The sequence below is a fragment of the Eulemur rufifrons genome, chromosome 19, assembly GCF_041146395.1.
Source record: "Eulemur rufifrons isolate Redbay chromosome 19, OSU_ERuf_1, whole genome shotgun sequence".
In the NCBI taxonomy this organism is placed as follows: Eukaryota; Metazoa; Chordata; class Mammalia; order Primates; family Lemuridae; genus Eulemur; species Eulemur rufifrons.
This window is the reverse complement of record NC_091001.1, coordinates 97,993,431-98,012,195: the sequence shown is the minus strand read 5'-3', so window position 1 is coordinate 98,012,195 and position 18,765 is coordinate 97,993,431. Positions and strand designations below refer to the sequence as shown.

At 35.3% G+C, this 18,765-nt stretch overlaps 1 protein-coding gene across 3 annotated transcripts in view; it reads right to left on the bottom strand.

Annotated features, from left to right (window-relative positions):
- ATAD2B (ATPase family AAA domain containing 2B) overlaps positions 1-18,765 on the bottom strand; it is a 143,060-nt gene that overhangs the window by 58,680 nt on the left and 65,615 nt on the right. For all 3 annotated transcript variants that reach the window (XM_069495191.1, XM_069495192.1, XM_069495193.1), the window contains 3 exons: positions 12,287-12,377; positions 7,134-7,445; positions 3,903-4,038 (listed from right to left, as the gene is read on the bottom strand). In XM_069495191.1, coding sequence (XP_069351292.1) covers positions 3,903-4,038; positions 7,134-7,445; positions 12,287-12,377 — 539 coding nt within the window. The remainder of the gene's footprint in view (positions 1-3,902; positions 4,039-7,133; positions 7,446-12,286; positions 12,378-18,765) is intronic.

The following is an 18,765-nucleotide window of genomic DNA, read 5'->3' as shown; positions in this document are numbered from 1 at the left end:
ATTAACACAGAGATGAAAAATTAAGAAAACATAAATTAAAATAATGGTAAGTATCTTTTATCTGCTAGACTTATAAACTTAAAATTAATTTTAATACCCATTATTAATGAAAGAACTGGAAAACTGGTATTCTCACAACTAGTGGGAGTGGGGAAAAAAGCACAACTTTTCTGAAATTATATTTGGTAGATCTAAATATGCCAAATATATGCTCAAAAATACTCTTGTAACTCACCTCACTCCCAAGGACTCCCTGACCTCTTAACGTTCTCTACATTTTCTTCTATAGTACTTATCTTCTAACACTTTATCTAGCTAACTAGCTACTACATCTATTGTTTAATGTCTTGTCTCCTCCGTCTAAAATGTAAGTTCAGTCAGAGCTAGGATCTTGGCCCATTTTGTTCACTGACATGTCTCAACAACCTAGGACGATGTCCAGAACACGATGGGCACTTTCAAAAAGTATCTGAATGAGTGAATGAATATATGGAAGAACAAATAAATGATTTCAACAAACAAGAAGATATTTTCTTCTATCTGGTTGGTAAAGATTTAAAGAGACAAACAGTGCTCAGAATTGACAAAGGTTTAGAAAAAACTGGCACAAGCCTTCTGGAAGGCAACTTAACAACCTGTATCAAGGTTTTAAATGTATATACCCTTTGACATAGCAACCGCAGTTCTGAAAATTTAGCTTAAGCTCTAAATCAGATAATGGTGTAAATATGTATACTTAGAAAGATGTCTATCATTGCACTGTTTATGAAAGAGGAAACTTGAAAACTTCAATTTTTATCAGTAAGAGTCTATAAACTATGGAGCATCCAAAATATAAGATACTATGTATCTATCTTAAAAGAATGATATTAAACATATATTGGCATGAAATAACATTCCCATAACATCAGGTAAAAAAGGAAGTTACATTAGCAACTTAGAGGAGGATATAATTTATATAAAATAATGTGTGGGTCTACCTATATGCATAGAGAGAACATGGAAGTGTGGTCACCAAAACTTTAACAAATATTACCTTCAGGTTCTGGGGCTTTAATTTTTACTTTCTTCTTTATGTTCTTCTTTATTACTTGACTTTTTTACAGAGTATACCATCTTTCTAATCAGAAAAAACAAAGCTATTTTCATGTGGAAAACCTCAGAAAACTCTGTTTCTTTTTTTTTTTTTTTTTTTTTTTTTTTTTTGAGACAGAGTCTCACTTTGTTGTCCGGGCTAGAGTGAGTGCCGTGGCGTCAGCCTAGCTCACAGCAACCTCAAACTCCTGGGCTCAAGGGATCCTCCTGTCTCAGCCTCCCGAGTAGCTGGGACTACAGGCATGCACCACCATGCCCGGCTAATTTTTTCTCTATATATTTTTAGCTGTCCATATAATTTCTTTCTATTTTTAGTAGAGATGGGGTCTCGCTCTTGCTCAGGCTGGTCTCGAACTCCTGAGCTCAAACGATCCGCCCACCTCGGCCTCCCAGAGTCTAGGATTACAGGCGTGAGCCACCGCGCCCGGCCAGAAAACTCTGTTTCTAATCTCCTTAAGGTAATATAAATTAAGAAAGAAAACTTGTTTTTCATAAGACTTCTCTACCAGATTGGTAGACTTTAACTATCTTGATCTCTACTTTATCTTAAATCTTAAAAAAAAAAAAGGTTTCAATATCATTTCAGTAGACTATTGCCAGAAACCCACCAGCAACGCCCAGGCTAGCATGACCGACACTAAAGTCATGATTTCTTCTTGCCTACTACCGTTTTCTGCATTGACCTGGCATGCTAACACATGCTGCTCAGGCAGAAAACAAAACCAACCAAACAAAAAAGACTATGTATAGGCCTCACTGAAGTCATTTACTCTAAAGTATGTGCTTCTTAGAGAATGTGAAAAATCATATTGTCCAACTTACCCAAATAAGCAATATAATCTCCTATCTACCTATTAAGCTCAGAAATCAATTTGGAAAATATATGACCCCAGGAAACAAACAGCAGAGAGCCTGGCTCTGCCACCTGTTAGTCCATGATCAGGCGAACTTACTTAATTTCTGTGTGCTTTAGTTTCCTCATCTATAAAATGATAACACCACAAATGCTAAATGATTATTGAGTGGCCTATACATATTACTGTATAGCAAGCATGGATCTATACATATCTAGCACACATCTACTTTGTAATAAGCACTCAGATGCTAACTCTAATCCCTTCATACTCAAAAGGACAGCAAATGTCATTATTTCTTCTGTGAATACTTCCTGACTTCTCAACAGAATTAGTTCTGCTTTTATAGCACTTTAGCTATATAACACTGTTTGTCATCCCCAATAAGGAGAATTTCTCCAAAGAAAGAACTGTGTTATATCTTATTCGTGCTTATGTTTTCAGCACCTAGTACAATGCCTGGCATACAGTAAACGAATAAAAATCGGATAAATGAGTGAGAGTGAATAAAGAGATAAATGAATATTATTGAAACATCCAAAAAGAAAAACAGATTAGTCTAGAATATAGATGTCTCACTATTAAATCAAAGTCAAATCAATGAACTAGAAAAGTTTACATAAAGGAAGCTAAAATTAAACCAATGCTTTCATAAAAGCTAAAACAAAATGAGCCAGACCAGTGTCACACATTAAAGAGAATAGTAGGGAATGTTCTTAATAAAAACAATTACATAATTCCAATCCAAACAGCTAAAAATGTCAAACAACACACATATACACACAAACATATTTATATATACACAGACAAGCTAGCCAGGTGAAAGGCAAAAAAAAAAAAAAAAATTGGCTTTCGTATAACTATCAATAAAACAGATCTGTAAAATGCTGGGATAGTCTATAAAACACTTCCCTCAGAGCATAAAAGAAAGGCTCTGGAGAAGAAGAAAAACCTTCCTAACAGAAAAGCTTGCTGTTAAAGAACATAAGAAAAAAAAGTAGAAGAAAGTAATGTAGCCTCATTTGTAAAAATGAAAAACAGGAAAGGGTTATCAATGCAAATAATCGAGCCAACATTTCACCAAAATCTACATGGGGAAACTTCAAGTTGATGACTTAAATTTGTTCAAAATATCTCTTAAAGAAATTACTTAAAAGTACATATAATATAGTCTCTTCTAATAGAAGTGCTATTAGACCTACCTAACTGGAACTTTATGATTCTTCAATCATGGTGCTAATTATGTAAATGCAAGTAAAGATACTGTTAGTATTTGAAAACTATTTGGTCTCTTAATTTAAAATTACATTTGCACTAAAAGTGTGTTTACCCATTATAGTGCACAGAAAAAGCTGCTTTAACAGATAGTAAAAAGGTAAATATAAATAGAAAAATCATAAAAACCCAAATTGCAAAATTGTAAACTAATGAGGTTTTTAGAGAATCAAAAAGTTATTTGTTCAATTACTGAACAATTTCTAATCCAGTATCTCTTTAGTAGCCACAGACTCATAAATTATCATCTGAAAATTATTATAAATTAAAGTACTCTACATTACAGTAAATATTTCATCTCTGTCCATTTTACTTCAAATAAAAAGCAATGAAATTGGGGCCCATGGGTTGACTTTCTAAAGGTAATCCTTTCCCTAATTACTCTCTCTCTCTCTCTCTCTCTCTCTCACACACACACACACACACACACACAATTACTTTTAAAAAAAAGTAAATAAGTAGACAAGAATCTTCACTTGGGGAAAAAGAACTTAATTAGTTGACCAAACTGCCACACAAAAAAGTATGCACGGTAAAAATATTCCAGGATTGTGTCTGAACAACAGAAAAACAAAAGTCCTCAAGGTTATAAGCATAAGTAAAAATATACTATAATTCCAACTGAAAAGCATCAAATAATCACAATAAATTGAAGGAAATTCGAGATAAATTACTCACATTGTAAAATGAAGGTAAGGTTTATGTATAGCAGCAGCTGATGACTGTTTCTTTGGTGATCCTGAGTGACAACTGGTTTCAAAAATTGATAAAGCATTTTCATCTTCACTATCATCTAAAATTAGAGTTTCTATGTCTGTTCAAAAAAAAAAAAATCACAGGGTTATGAGGCTTGTAACATCATTTAATATTAGTTTCCTACCAAGTGAAGGAAAATTGGGTTAAAAACCAAGTGACATTAACTAATAAGTTATCTATCATATAACACAGATTAACCAGGCAAATTGGCAAACTACAACACTTTGAATAATTTATAAATAAAATTAGGCCAGGTGTGGTGGCTCACATTTGGGAGGCCAAGGTGGGAGAATCACTTGAGGCTAGACTGGGCAACAGAGTGAGACCCCATCTCTTTAAAAAAAAAAAAAAATTAGTTGGGTGTGATGGTGTGCACCTATAGTCCCAGCAGAGGGTGGGAAGGGGGATGCATGCTAAGCCAGGAGGATCACCTGAGCCCAGGAGATGGAGGTTGCAGTGAGCTGTGATTATACCACTGCACTCCAGCCTGGGCAACAGAGTGAGATCCTGTCCCAAAAAAAAGAAGAAAAGAAAGAAATTAATATAATTTTCTCACCTTTACAGACCATTTCTGCCTAAGTGTTATGAGATGTAATTTGGAAGACTTCACTGACTAACCAAAATAACTCTGGAAAAGAAGTGGCACTCTCATAAAATCTCTACTCACTAAAAATATCTGACCAAAACCATTTGACCAAAACCAGTCCATTTCATATTTGGTTTAATTTATAGACTAGCTGAATCAAGACTAGTTCTTACAAAAGCAACAAGGAACAAACTGACCTTTATTTTTTAAATGACATACACCTTTTCAAAGAAAACTTAGTCTAGTTAAGACGGAGTCAGGAACTCAGTCAAAGCTCACCTTGAAAACACAGTCACTCAAGTAGCATTATTCTATGAGCCTCAGGTTACTACTCAAGGGACTAACTGGAACTAAAATGCCTACTCGAGAGTGCAATACTTAAAACCTTACCTGGACTACCACCTGAAGTATGAACAGCTAAACTTCACACATGTCTATTAAAAGTGACAATTCATTTGATAAAAAGCAATGCTACAAGTTTTGGGGATACGGAGGAGAATTAAGATTAACAGAAATCATACTCTTCCAAAACAAACCAAGAGAAAAATAGAGTGATGCTTTCTAAAATGAGATACTGAATTGTGCTAGCACACAAAGATCTCAGTAGCTTTTAAAAGTTAAATATTTAATACAACTAATAGTTTAAAAATTAATCTGCTAGCAGGTACAATGTATACTATTCTCGTGACAGGTACACTAAAAGCCCTGATATTTCAGCATTATACAATTCATCCATGTTACAAAAAACACTTGTACCCTCTAGAAATCTACTGAACTAAAAATAAAATGAAATAAAATAGTTAACCTGGAAAATAACTGAGGACTTTTTGAGTGATAATTTCATATATAAGGAAAGGATAATTGACTAAGAAAAATATCACAGACCAAAACAAGCCAGAATAATATGACTAAATAACTAAAAAGCAATTATAAATAATCAGATGAAATTTGGCTGCTCTTCTCCACCGCTTCTTATTATCTAGTTCCACTACTTGGAACTAGAGCATACTTTATACTTATGGAAAAAAGTTATAAGAAAACATAGATATTAATAACAAGGCCATAAAATTGTGATTCAAAAATGGAGATAAAGGGCTACCATAATCTCTCAGAAGAGAAGTTGAGGTCTTTATGATTTTCTAAAGATAAGTTTTTTGGGAAATTTTGGGAAAAGATACTATTTCCTAGTTATGAAAATCAGGAATAAGAAGTATACAATAGCATAGTGCCTGGCTCATAGATACTCAGTGAAATATTTGTTTCCTTCCCTTATCTGCCAAATTTAAGGAATCAAGTAAACCATGTAGTATCCTCATGTGAGTCTGTCACTAAAAAATGAAAGTTTCTGAAAAATATATAATGACAGCAAAATTCATGAACAATATTCATGATTTTTACTATAAATATTTTTAATGTTAGTATAATTCCCTGAACAATTTTCTATTTGGTGCAGACTACATTCCAAACAAGGTGCTAGGGAATTTAAGATAATCAAAAGACACCAGCCAGGCTTGGTGGCTCACACCTGTAATCCCAGCACTTTCAGAGACCAAGGCAGGATTGCTTGAGGCCAGGAGTCTGAGACCACCCTGACCAAGAGTCACACCCCATCTCTAAAAAAAATAGAAAAATTGGCTGGGCATGGTGGCACACACCTGTAGTCCCAGCTACTCAGGAGGCTGAGACAGGAGGATCGCTTGAGCCCAGGAGTTTGAGGTTGCAGTGAACTATAATGACGCCACTGCACTCTAGTCCAAGTGACAGAGTGAGACCCTGTCTCAGAAAAAAAAAAAAAAGACATTTCTTTCCCTTCAAAGTTGATAGGCTTTAGTTTGACCAGCATGTCACCTTAAATTTTGGATTTTTTCCTGTAAGTGATGTTTTTAAAGGTAGTTTTCTGTTTTTATCTCAGGTCCAAAGTACAATCTTGAGGCTCGACAGAATTCAACACCCTCTGCACTAGGTTCTTATTCACTCCCCTACCAATAGCTTTTACTCCAATCAGCACAGCACACTACACAGTGCCCTGTCATTAACAACAAAATATATTTGATGAGTTGAATCCAGAAAACCAATATAGCAACACAGGTAAGAGCATGGGTTCTGGAGTCAGGCTCCCTGGGTTAGGGCAAGCCCCAGACCTTACTGAGTAACTTTATATTAATATAAACTAAATTAACAGCCTAAGTATCCCAGTCTCCTCTTTTATATAATTAGAGTACCTACCCACAAATACTGTTATGAGAATTAATAAATGACAATTTATGGAAGGGCTTTATATAAATGTAAGCTATTATTATTATAGTCAACATTCTAAAAATAATAATGGCCCCACATTAAGATGGTCAGAATGTCCCAAGAGTGAACAAACATTCATTTTATAAACATTCACCAGGCAACTACCATATGCCGGGCAAAATGCCAAGCCTGGAATATACAGTAGTAAGTAAAATAGATATATTTTATATATTTGTGGCAAATACAAGAGTGGCAAATAATCTTAAGAGAAAACTATTTATGCTTGTATTTGTTTCATTTTAACAATATGAAATAGTTTATATTAATACCTTCTTTCTTGTCACTCTGACTAATTTCAGCATGAGGAAACACTTTTTGCAAAACTGCTAGGATGTTGTTGAAGCTTCTTTCCAGCAGTGGCCTTATGATGGGGGATAGTGCATGTCCTGAAGACATCACAGCACGCTGGGAAGCAGGCACAATATTCTGCATTGCATGGTAAAAATCCTGGGCACTGAGCACTATTGAGGAAACATCCAGCTGCAGTTTGTGACTACTCGCATAGATCTGGGGATAACGCCTCCGCAGGGCAATCAGGGCAGCTTCAGTGCACAGGGCCTTGATGTCAGCTCCACAGTAGCCTGATACACAAAAGGAGAAGAATAACAAATGTGAGTGCATTTTTCCGTGTACCAACTATGTTTGAGAATATACACATGTTTATTTAAAGTAATAATCAATACTAACTCAGTAATTATGTGTAATTTTATCAGCAAAATGAAAAGTGACAATTTAAAATAAACTAACAAAATGGTTGCATTAAGGGCTAAATACTTATTAAAACTAAAAATGTTTTGAATATTTTAAATTAATAAAACATGAGCTAACAATATTAAAACAAAACAAGCCAAATATTATGTGTCAAAATCACTGATTACAATGTACAGCTTTCTTTAGGAGAGAGTTTTTTTTGTTTGTTTTTTGTTTTTTTAATCCCTGAGACAGGGTCTCACTCTGTTGCCCAGGCTAGAGTCAAGTATCACCATCACAGCTCACTGCAACCTCAAACTCCTGGGTTCAAGCAATCCTTCTGCTTCAGCCTCCTGAGTAGCTGTGACTACAGACACGTGCCACCATGCCCAGCTAATTTTTCTTTTTTTTGTAGCGACAGCGGTCTCACTATGTTGCTCAGGCTAGTCTCAAACTCCAGGCCTCAAGCGATCCTCCTGCCTCAGCCTCCTCCCAAAGTGCTAGGATTACAGGCGTGAGTCACCATACCCGGCAGGAAAGGTTTTAAAAGAATAATAGTTTTGTTTCAATCCTTCATCAATATTCCCAATTATTAGGCTAGTCCTCATGACATTATGCTCAACTATAAAAGTATTTTTTCTACTATTATTAACTTCTAAACACATATAAAATAGTACAAGGTAGATAGAGGCAGAAACTTCAAAAACAGAGCTATTCTACTACCAATGCTGAGGGCAATCCACTAGCAAGTTAATATCCAATTACCTCCAAAATTATAAGTTAAAATTTTAATTCATTTCTGATACTTCTAAAGGTATTAAAGGAAATAATAAGAATGTTAAAAAATATTTCCATTGATTTTCCACATTAATGTTCTTCATTTAGCTTTAAATGACTGTTAATCTAGTTCCAAGGGTTATACCAACATGGCGTATTATCCATTACCCATATTTAATGGATTATGCAGTTAAACAATAGATCAATCCCCCAGTGCTTTTAAATCATTTCATTCATCTGAGTATCAAGTACATAGAAAAATGTATGGACTACTGGGTCTCTGTCACAAAAAGGAGGAAAAACTCAAAACAGCCATATGTTGTCTCTTCTATCAGCAATTAAACTTATATTTGACCACCTTTATCAGTTATGCCAGCAGGGGAAACCATCTGAACTACTTTTGAACATTAGACTCTAAGCCCCTCAAGGAACAATATTAGGTTTATTTATCTTTTTATACCTCACAACCATCTTATGGAACAGTTAAATACTGAAATCAAAATGGTGATTACAAAGGAAAACTTATTCAAAGTTAGGAAAAAACTTAATATGACCTGGAAGAACTTAATTCAGAAAACTATAAGCAGATTAAGCAATAACACTGTCCCATGACAGGAATCTATCTCTCAAATAATTCTTCAGAATAACCAGATTTATTACTAATCCCTCATTATATTTTCTATTTCTCAAAGAATAAACCTGAAAAAAAATCTTTCCCTTCAGCATAGAGATCTGTTACATTAGTTCAACAACGTATGAAACACAAGCTCAACATTATAAACAGTTAACAAAATAACCTGAAGATATGATTAAAAAGCATGTGAATTCTGTCTTCCATATCAGAAGAAATACAGAATAACCCCTATCTTCAAACAATATAAACAACCTTTCCTTTTTTTAAAATTATATATACAGTTAGTGAACATACTATATGGTCCTATTAAACACAAAAATCTAAGTTTAAAAAAACAAAAAAAAAAGCTGAGAACCAATTAAGGCAAAACAAAAATTAACAGCCAATAAAAGGCATTTTAGGTATTATAGTAAATATTACCCACAACATTTCTGTTTGCCATGATAACATGTTAGTTACATACATAACAGCAATGTATTATTCATTTTTTCCTCAATTACTTTAGTTTATCAACAATAGATCCCATTTAATGAAGTAGATTTTCACATGAATTATCATAACCAATAGACTATAAAAGAAAGGAAATATATTCTTTACATTTGCTTGAAAGTAAGAATCACTATGGTTCTCAACTTGAATATCCATCTGAATAAACAATGAAACCAAAACAAAAAAACAAATTCCCAAGCCCCACAACAAACTTAGAGAATCAGAATTTCTGGAGGTATGAAATCATTAATGTATATTTTGAGAAAGCTTTAGAACTCATTCTGATACACAAAAAATATTGAGAACTACAAACTTAATACACTTCCTCTCAAAAGGGTCCTGGTTTAGAAAATAAATACGATCATTCTAGTAATATTAAAATATCCTTTTGAGAGTTAAAAGTTAATATTAAAGAAATTATAAACAGCCCTTTTATAATGACACTAATTCTATCATTACAATTTTAATAACTTCTGAACACAAATATCTTGATATCAAAGGAAAGCATTCTTGAATATTGTTATTAAGAGAAATTTTTCTGAAAGACTGAAAATACAGCTATTATAGAAGTTAGACTAGAAACAAAGTCATAACAAAATTTTATATAGTTAATTTTTAAAGTACAGCATCAAACATAATGAAGGCCTACAAGGTAGACACTTCATTGATATGCTTTCATTGTTTTAGCCCTCTCAATGAAAATGGAATAGAGAAATACGAATAGGGTTGAGCTCCTCATTAATCATAAGCTCTTACTACTTGTGCAAACGTTCTTAATAGCAGTGTATGCTGAGAAGTTTTTCACTACTTAAAAACCACACCCCTTATGCATGCAAAAACCTCCAAGTGCTTGGGAATTTATTTCAAGGTGAAAGTTACCAAATCCATAACCTCTAACAAAAGGTCAGCTATCTTTGCAGTTGTTCAAGACTGGATACTGTATAATTAGGCATAAATTTCACTGAAATGAACCCATACATGTTAAAACATGTTTGGGATACATAAACTGGTGAGTTCATAATGGATTTAAAATTTTTTACTATTTCATTCCTGTTTGAAGACCTGCATTTGAGTTTTCCTTAAATGTAAACTAGTTTCTTAAATGGAATAAATGTCACAACCAAAAATAGAAGTCATTTAATTATAATGGATTTTTATGTCACTGTCCAGGAAGAAAATGGTATATAAGCAGATTCTACATACATAACTGCCACCCCACCAGGGGAAAAGAGGCAAGAGAAATTGTTTAGGCCTATAAAAAATTATATGATTAAAATTTTAAAACTTAAGAAATTACCTAAAAGCTGATATATATCATGTGGAAAAATGAAAGTACTGACCTTTGGAAATGCAAAAGAAAACTAAGATTATAATATTTGGGATGAAGAATTAAACTAGAGTGTATAGTATTTCAGATGATAGCTAGGGTAATATAATGTAAAATACCTATCTGTTAGGGAATTTCCAAAATTAATTGAAGACTTCTGCTTATTTCAGTTAAGGATCGTTCTGTGACAAACTCACAGAAGAATCTACAAAGATTTCTCACTCTAATCTGAACTCTAATACAATATCAAAAATAAAGGGGGTCAAATTTCAAAAAGGGAAAAGATTAGATTTTATACCAAATACCACCCTCTCCCATAAAGCAGCACAGGGCTTTGCAAAGGTCAAGCCAAATTTACATGAAATGTGTTTGGCGCATGCTCTCTTATACCAGGCAAAGCTTAAACTGGAATAGTGCTAGAGAGATTTACGTTTTCTCCTCACCAGAAGATGTCGAGGTCTTTGTGGTTCAAAAGCTGAGGGATGCTGCTTCAGAGATGGAGGTCCCTGTGGATGAAGAGGATAATTCGGATGTAGCTAACTGAATGGACTAATGTTCTATTTAAGTTTTAATTATTTGATGGTGGATCACAATGATTTTTTTTTTTTAACTAAGATGTTGTTTTTGGTTTTGGTAACTTTAAAGTTTTCCCAAGAGGGCTGCTGTCTGTGGACTTACTTGGGGGATTTCTTCATAATGCTCAAAGAGGTTCATGAAGAGTGTTTTTTTTGTTTGTTTTTGTTTGGGTTTTTTTTTGTATTTTTGAGAGAATGAGAGGAAAAGAGACAAAAAAGGGAAAAAAGAATGAAGGAAAAGTACTTGTTTATATATCCAGTAACTTCACATTGTATCTCTTTTTATTTCAGACCTAATTAGAACCAACACCCTGAATTCCATCTTCCATGTGTGATCATCTGTGTATGTAACTGCTCTCACCACATCCTTTTAGCACAGTAGTGGCCATTAACTCCATGAGGAGATCTTCCACTCTGTGAAGAATTTAAAATTAAACTGGAAAGTTTTATATTTTGGGAAATATTACTAAATACCATGTAACTATTTTCTTTCAAGACCCCTCCCACCCAACCTTTTTTAGACCACAGGAATGAAGACGAGCCCACTGTGTGATCTGCAAAATAAAAGACTGCAGTCCTGCCTTTGATGTGGACCTTTCTTTCTCAAGTTTAAACTTATTTTTCTTAGGAAAATTTCTAAAAGGGAATAATTCCTAAAAGGAGATACTGTATTAATATTATGGATATCCAGCATTCAATGAAAGGCATATTACTACTGAGCTTTGTTAATCAAACACCTAATGGCAGTTAAAATTCTAATTTAGAAGTGTTCAAACTTTAAGTGAAATATTAAAAATAAATTTTAAAAATAAAGGGAGAGCCATCTATTATACAAAGACATAACTATATTCTTTCACATTCCAAACATAAGGGGACAGGGAGGCTGAGTAGAACAAACAATGACAATCAAAGAATTCAATTAGTACTTACCAACACACTTTTCAGCCAATTCACCTAAAAAAGCATCTGACAATTTTGGATTCCAATCCCTGGTATGGATCTGTAAGATGTGTTTTCTTGCCTAAAAAGAAAAGAACAGATATACAAAATCTTGCTTAGGAAGAAAAGTACAGATAGATAAATAAAATATTATCAATGCCTCAAATGTATTAGCTGAAACAAATGTTAACTAACCATATATCCCAGAAAAACAATTATTTATTTTAAAAGAAATATAAACACCTTAGCATCTACATCAGCTGACTTCCACAATAAGCCTGTGAGATCTGTAGCAGACATCCTGTCTCTGTTTCACAACTAAGACATTTTTTTTTTTTTTTTTTGAGACAGAGTCTCACTCTGTTGCCCAGGCTAGAGTGAGTGCCATGGCATCAGCCTAGCTCACAGCAACCTCAAACTCCTGAGCTCAAGGGATCCTCCTGTCTCAGCCTCCCGAGTAGCTGGGACTACAGGCATGCACCACCATGCCCGGCTAATTTTTTCTATATATATTTTTAGCTGTCCATATAATTTCTTTCTATTTTTAGTAGAGATGGGGTCTCGCTCTTGCTCAGGCTGGTCTCGAACTCCTGAGCTCAAACGATCCTCCCACCTCGGCCTCCCAGAGTGCTAGGATTACAGGCGTGAGCCACTGCGCCCGGCCACAACTAAGACATTTAATGTTCCAAGAGATGAAGGAACTTGACTAGTAGCATATGATGACTAAGTGACTTATCTGGGACTAGAATTCAAAACTAAGCTTCACTTTTCTACGATATCACTTTTACTGTTTACAGACATATGAACAAAAAAAACCTTAATGTGTTATAATAACTTTTAAACAAATTTATATTTAAATTTCGTAGAATTTTTAGTTGTTTCACACATATACGGTATTATTATTGGCAATGAGAAAAATGACAATTTAAAACTTGAAAAATTGTTTTAATTTCAATTGAGAAAGAAATGCCATGCATATTATTACCTTGTAAGTTATTGATGCTTTCGCATTTAATATATAACAAATTATTAATTTATAATACTAATACATAACAGTAAATATTAATTGAATTCATTGAAAAATCAAAGGTTTAAACAATTTTTTTACATTGATTTTTTTCACAATAGCATTCTCTAGCTTAAATCTGACTGGACAGCATAATCAAAATTTTAACATCTTGGTTCCAAAACAAACAGAAATTCTTTTTCTAAAACAGTACTTTTTTTAAAAAGCACTGAGGTATAAGAATCCATAATCAGCTGTTATCACCACAAAGAGTCAGATCAGAATTTTTTTTCACATTTGCCTTCTCTTGAGGGAAAATGCAGGACTTTTAAAAAACTGAATATGGTTTGTTGCCCCAAAACTGCTATCTGAGCTTCCGAAAACATGAAAAAGCAAATTACAACCAAGATAGTAATATCTTACTGGCTTAATAAGAAATTTGGGGTCTAGCAACAATAAAACAAAAAGAACTTCAAAGCCATCAAGATAAATTTTGCTCAAAAAGTTGACAAAATATGGAATCAATAGCTACCATTTCAATTCCAAGTTCTAAGATGGGCTTTTAGCTGCAAACATCAAAGCAATGATACGACACTTATTTTCTTCCAACAAGAAGTATCGGCCTGAACAGATTCTTAAAAAGCATGAAGTTAAGGTCCAAAAGAAACATTAGGTTATTAAGTATGAAATGTTTGACCTCCTTAAGTATTAAGTTTGACAGTTGGTATCTCTGACATTTCTTGCTTTGATTTTTATTGCGAAGGCACATCCTCAGTCTTTCAAACACATGATTTGGCTTGTGATTATTTTTCAAATTATTTTTTACAGAAATTTTTGTGAAACCATGGATAAGTCAAAAATTCATATTATTTTTGAATATGAGTTCTGTTGTGGAACCAATGTAGCACAGACAGCTTGAAACATCAACGAAGTGTTTGGGAAAGATGTGGCTAATGAAGGCTCAGTAAGTCAATGGTTTGAAAAGTTGAGTTCTGGTCCTTGTAATCTTGAAAATGAGCTACGTGGGTGACCAGAGACCAGGTGGATGGATAATGATGAGCTGAAAGCTATAGTGGAAGCAAATCCCTCTCAACCTACTTGTGAATTAGCAGCAAGGTTTGATGGTTACTATTCCAACAATACTGGACCATTTGAAACAAATCGGCAAGGTAAAGAAGCTGGGTATATGGGTTCCACATGAATTAAATGAGCCTCAGAAGAGCAATCGTTTCAAAGCTTGCCTTCCTTTGCTGTCACAACATAAAGGTGAACCATTTCTACACCGTACTGTTTTGTGTGATGAAAAATGGATTCTTTTTGATAATCACAAGCATTAGGCAAAACGGCTGGGTAAAGATGAAGTGCCGAAACACAGTCCAAAACCGAATATTCATCAAAGAAAGCTAATAGTGTCTGGTGATCCAGCGCTGCTATTATCCACTACAGCTTCATGAAGCCTGGTCAGTAGATTACAGCAGATGTCTACTGCAACCAATTGCAGGAAATGATGAGAATGCTTGAGATTAAGCAGCCAAGATTGGTCAACAGAGACAGGCCAATCCTCTTGTAAGACCTCGCTCAACCATGTCGCACAAGCAACCCTGCTCAAATTACAGAGACTGGACTTGGAAACTCTCTGTCATCCACCATATTCACCAGATCTTGCACCAACTGACTAGCACTTCTTCCAGGCTTTGGAGCACTTCTTGCAAGGGAAAATATTCAATTCTCAACAAGCTGTGAAAAAACCCTTTCGTGATTTCATAGCCACTCACTCTCCAGGCTTCGTTCGATGCTGGCCTGAACAACCTACCGTTAAGATGGCAAAAAATAGTTTAGGCGCATATTTTACTTGTACTGCTTCTTTTTTGAGATACAATAAACTTTTGATGTGGGATCAGACATTTCATATTTAATGAGCTACACCATTCTGGCCTCATACATTCTGGAAGATGACATTAAGAATCTACGTAGGCCGGGCGCGGTGGCTCACGCCTGTAATCCTAGCACTCTGGGAGGCCAAGGTGGGCGGATCGTTTGAGCTCAGGAGTTCGAGACCAGCCTGAGCAAGAGCGAGACCCCACCTCTACTAAAAATAGAAAGAAATTATATGGACAGCTAAAAATATATATAGAAAAAATTAGCCGGGCATGGTGGTGCCTGCCTGTAGTCCCAGCTACTCGGGAGGCTGAGACAGGAGGATCGCTTGAGCTCAGGAGTTTGAGGTTGCTGTGAGCTAGGCTGACGCCACGGCACTCACTCTAGCCTGGGCAACAGAGTGAGACTCTGTCTCAAAAAAAAAAAAAAAAAAAAAAGAATCTACGTAGACTTCATTAGCAGCACAGGTACTGCTCATTAGAAGACCCTTAAAAATTAAAAATACATTCGAAAAAATGTAAACTGGAAGATATCTGAAAAAAATATCTATTCTTATCCCCTCATTTCTCTAAATAAAGTTTTAAAGAAATGAAATTAATTACCTAAGGTTGGCAAGTTATTTTTAGGACTCTAAAACATTTAAGTGCCATGCTCTTTCCCTATATAACCCAGTCACAGTCACCTTTCTTTTAGCATACTAAAAACAAGACATAGAATGGAGAAGATTTAAATGTAGAAATTAAGAAATGTTCATTATGCATTTAACTCTATATGACACGCAGAATCATAAATCACAGGGCATTCCCTAATAGAAAGTGCCTTCCTCTACTATTATAATAAAAGTCTAAGGCAGATTCAAGCCCCTTATTTTTTCAGAATCCACAAACACACATACACAGAACACTTATAACAATAATAATGATGGCCAGGCGTGGTGGCTCACGCCTGTAATCCTAGCACTCTGGGAGGCCGAGGCAGGAGGATTGTTTGAGCTCAGGAATTCGAGACCAGCCTGAGCAAGAGCAAGACCCGTCTCTACTAAAAAAATAGAAAGAAATTATCTGGACAACTAAAAATATATGGGAAAAATTAGCTGAGCATGGTGGCACATGCCTGTAGTCCCAGCTACTCGGGAGGCTGAGGCAGAAGGATTGCTTGAGCCCAGGAGTTTGAGGCTGCTGTGAGCTAGGCTGACACCACGGCACTCTAGCCAGGGCAACAGAGTGAGACTGTCTCAAAAAAAAAAAAAAAAACAAAACAATAATAATGATGATGATAAAGGAAAATAAACAAAAGAAATTGGGAAGCATTATTGCGTATAAAAGATATGTACTATTTCATGCTAACAAATAGTTAATAAAATTATTAAAATTTGGAACCAAGACTTACTAATCTTTTACCTGGTCAAATAGAAAGAGTCATGATATTCTATTGCCCAAACCACAGAACTGAGGCACTGACTAGTATCATTTTCAACTAATGGCCCAAATGGGTCCTTATTGCTACCTTTAATCCTTCCCTGGGCCATTCATTTTGCCTTTTTCCTACCAGACTATTTCACAGCATGTCTTCATCCTCAGCTGACGACCCTCCTTCCTAATTCACTGAGAAAATTGAAGTAATCAGAAAAAAACTTCCAGACTCCCTACACCAAACCTGTCCACCTATCAGCATGTGTACCCACAACAGTCTTCTTCCTATTCCTTCTTGCCTCTCAATTTCATCGTGAAAATTTCCTTCTCTACTGGATATTTCACCCATCTTAAAAACAACAAACACATTCTCTTGTCCCTATTTCCCCCAATATGTATCACCTCAATTCTTTACTTCCCTTTGCAGCAAAACTCTTTGAAATACTTATCCATATTCACTGTCTCCAATTTCTCCCTTACCATTCTCTCTTGAACTAACCATACTCCAGTCAAGCTTTTGTACCCAGCACTAATTGAAACTGTTCTCATCAGGTTCACTGATGACCTACATAATGCTAAATACAATGGTCAATTTTCTGTCTTTATCTGACATGACTTAGCAACATGTGATATAGTTAATCACACCCTCCCCACTGATACACTTTCTTCACTTGGCTTTCACAACACCCCACTCTCTTAGTTTTCTCCTCTTACCTGACTGACTACTCTGTAAAATAGAAGACTTAGTAATCTCATTTAGTCTCATGACCTTAAATACTAATTAAGGGGAAAGCAGCCAGCGTAGACCTTTTTACAGAAGCCCAGGCCTGAGAAAATGATCTTACATTTCAGTCTCACAGCACAGTTTCCTTGAAATGTTAGAAAGGCAAAATTCATGTGGAAAACTATGTTCGAGATCCACACTGTACGATATAATAAGCCACTAGTCACATAATGCTATTTCATTTACATTTTAAATTAACTAAGGCTAAATAAAATTTTAAATGCAGTTCCTTCGTTGTACTAGCCACATTTTAAGTGCTCGAGAGCCACCTGTGGCTAGTGGCTACCATACTTGTCATTGCTCAATGGACAATGCAAATGGAGAACATTTCCATCATCCCAGAACATTCTGTTAAACGATGCTGTGCTGTTCTGAACTTTGTTTAAGGTTAAACCCCTGATTTATGTGGCCTGAGCCTGGATTGTGAGGGCTGTAATTGGCATACAGACCCTGAGGCATATTTGACTAGGACAATACAGAAGACAATTGGGAAATCAAGGAAATGGCTTTCCGGTGCTGAAATGAACACTGACTATGTCTTTTAGAACTAAGCACATTCCCCCATGTACTGGAAGAGTCTAAAAGCTGTGGACTGTCATTAGATGTTCTAAACAAGAAAGCTGATGCTTCTCCATGCTAAATGAGACTGTACACTTCAGTCCCGTCTCCTACAACTAAACACACCTCTACGCAATGGTACATTCCTGGAAGCTGCACGTGGGCAATGCAAATGGTGTTGTATGTGCTGTGTCTCCTGTCCTGACAAAGCTATATAAACCTAGTGCCAATTTAAAGCCTATATATTGGATTGTCAAATTTGAGTCAACTACTGGTGGCTGTGCAGACTGACGTCAAATTGAAGAATTAACTGTTCTACACAGAGGAGCCACTACCTTTCTTTCGAATCACTAAGCCTTTCACATCTATGCATATAAACCAGGCATTTCACACAGAGATATAAGATCAAAGCCATATAACAATATATACTCATACACAGTATCTCCTCTGCATACATCTCTCCCTCTCAAACTTGAGTTTCCAATGAAGAGCCAAAAATTAAACTGGTCAAACCAAGAATAACAATAAAAATTTTAAGCAGAATTAGCACAAAAGGATTTTGTATATCATACTAAATAACATTTTGCACAATCAATGACTACACATTCCCGTCTTAATAAAATTTTTTTTTTTTTTGGAATCAGGGTCTTACTCTGTGGCCCAAGCTAGAATGCAGTGGCCTCATCATGGCTCACTGAAACCTCAAACTCATGGGCTCAAGCAATCCTCCTGCCCCAGCCTCCTGAGTATAGCTGGGATTATAGGTACGTGCCACCATGCCTGGCTAATTTTTCTATTTTTTATAGAGACAGGGTCTCACTCTTGCTCACGT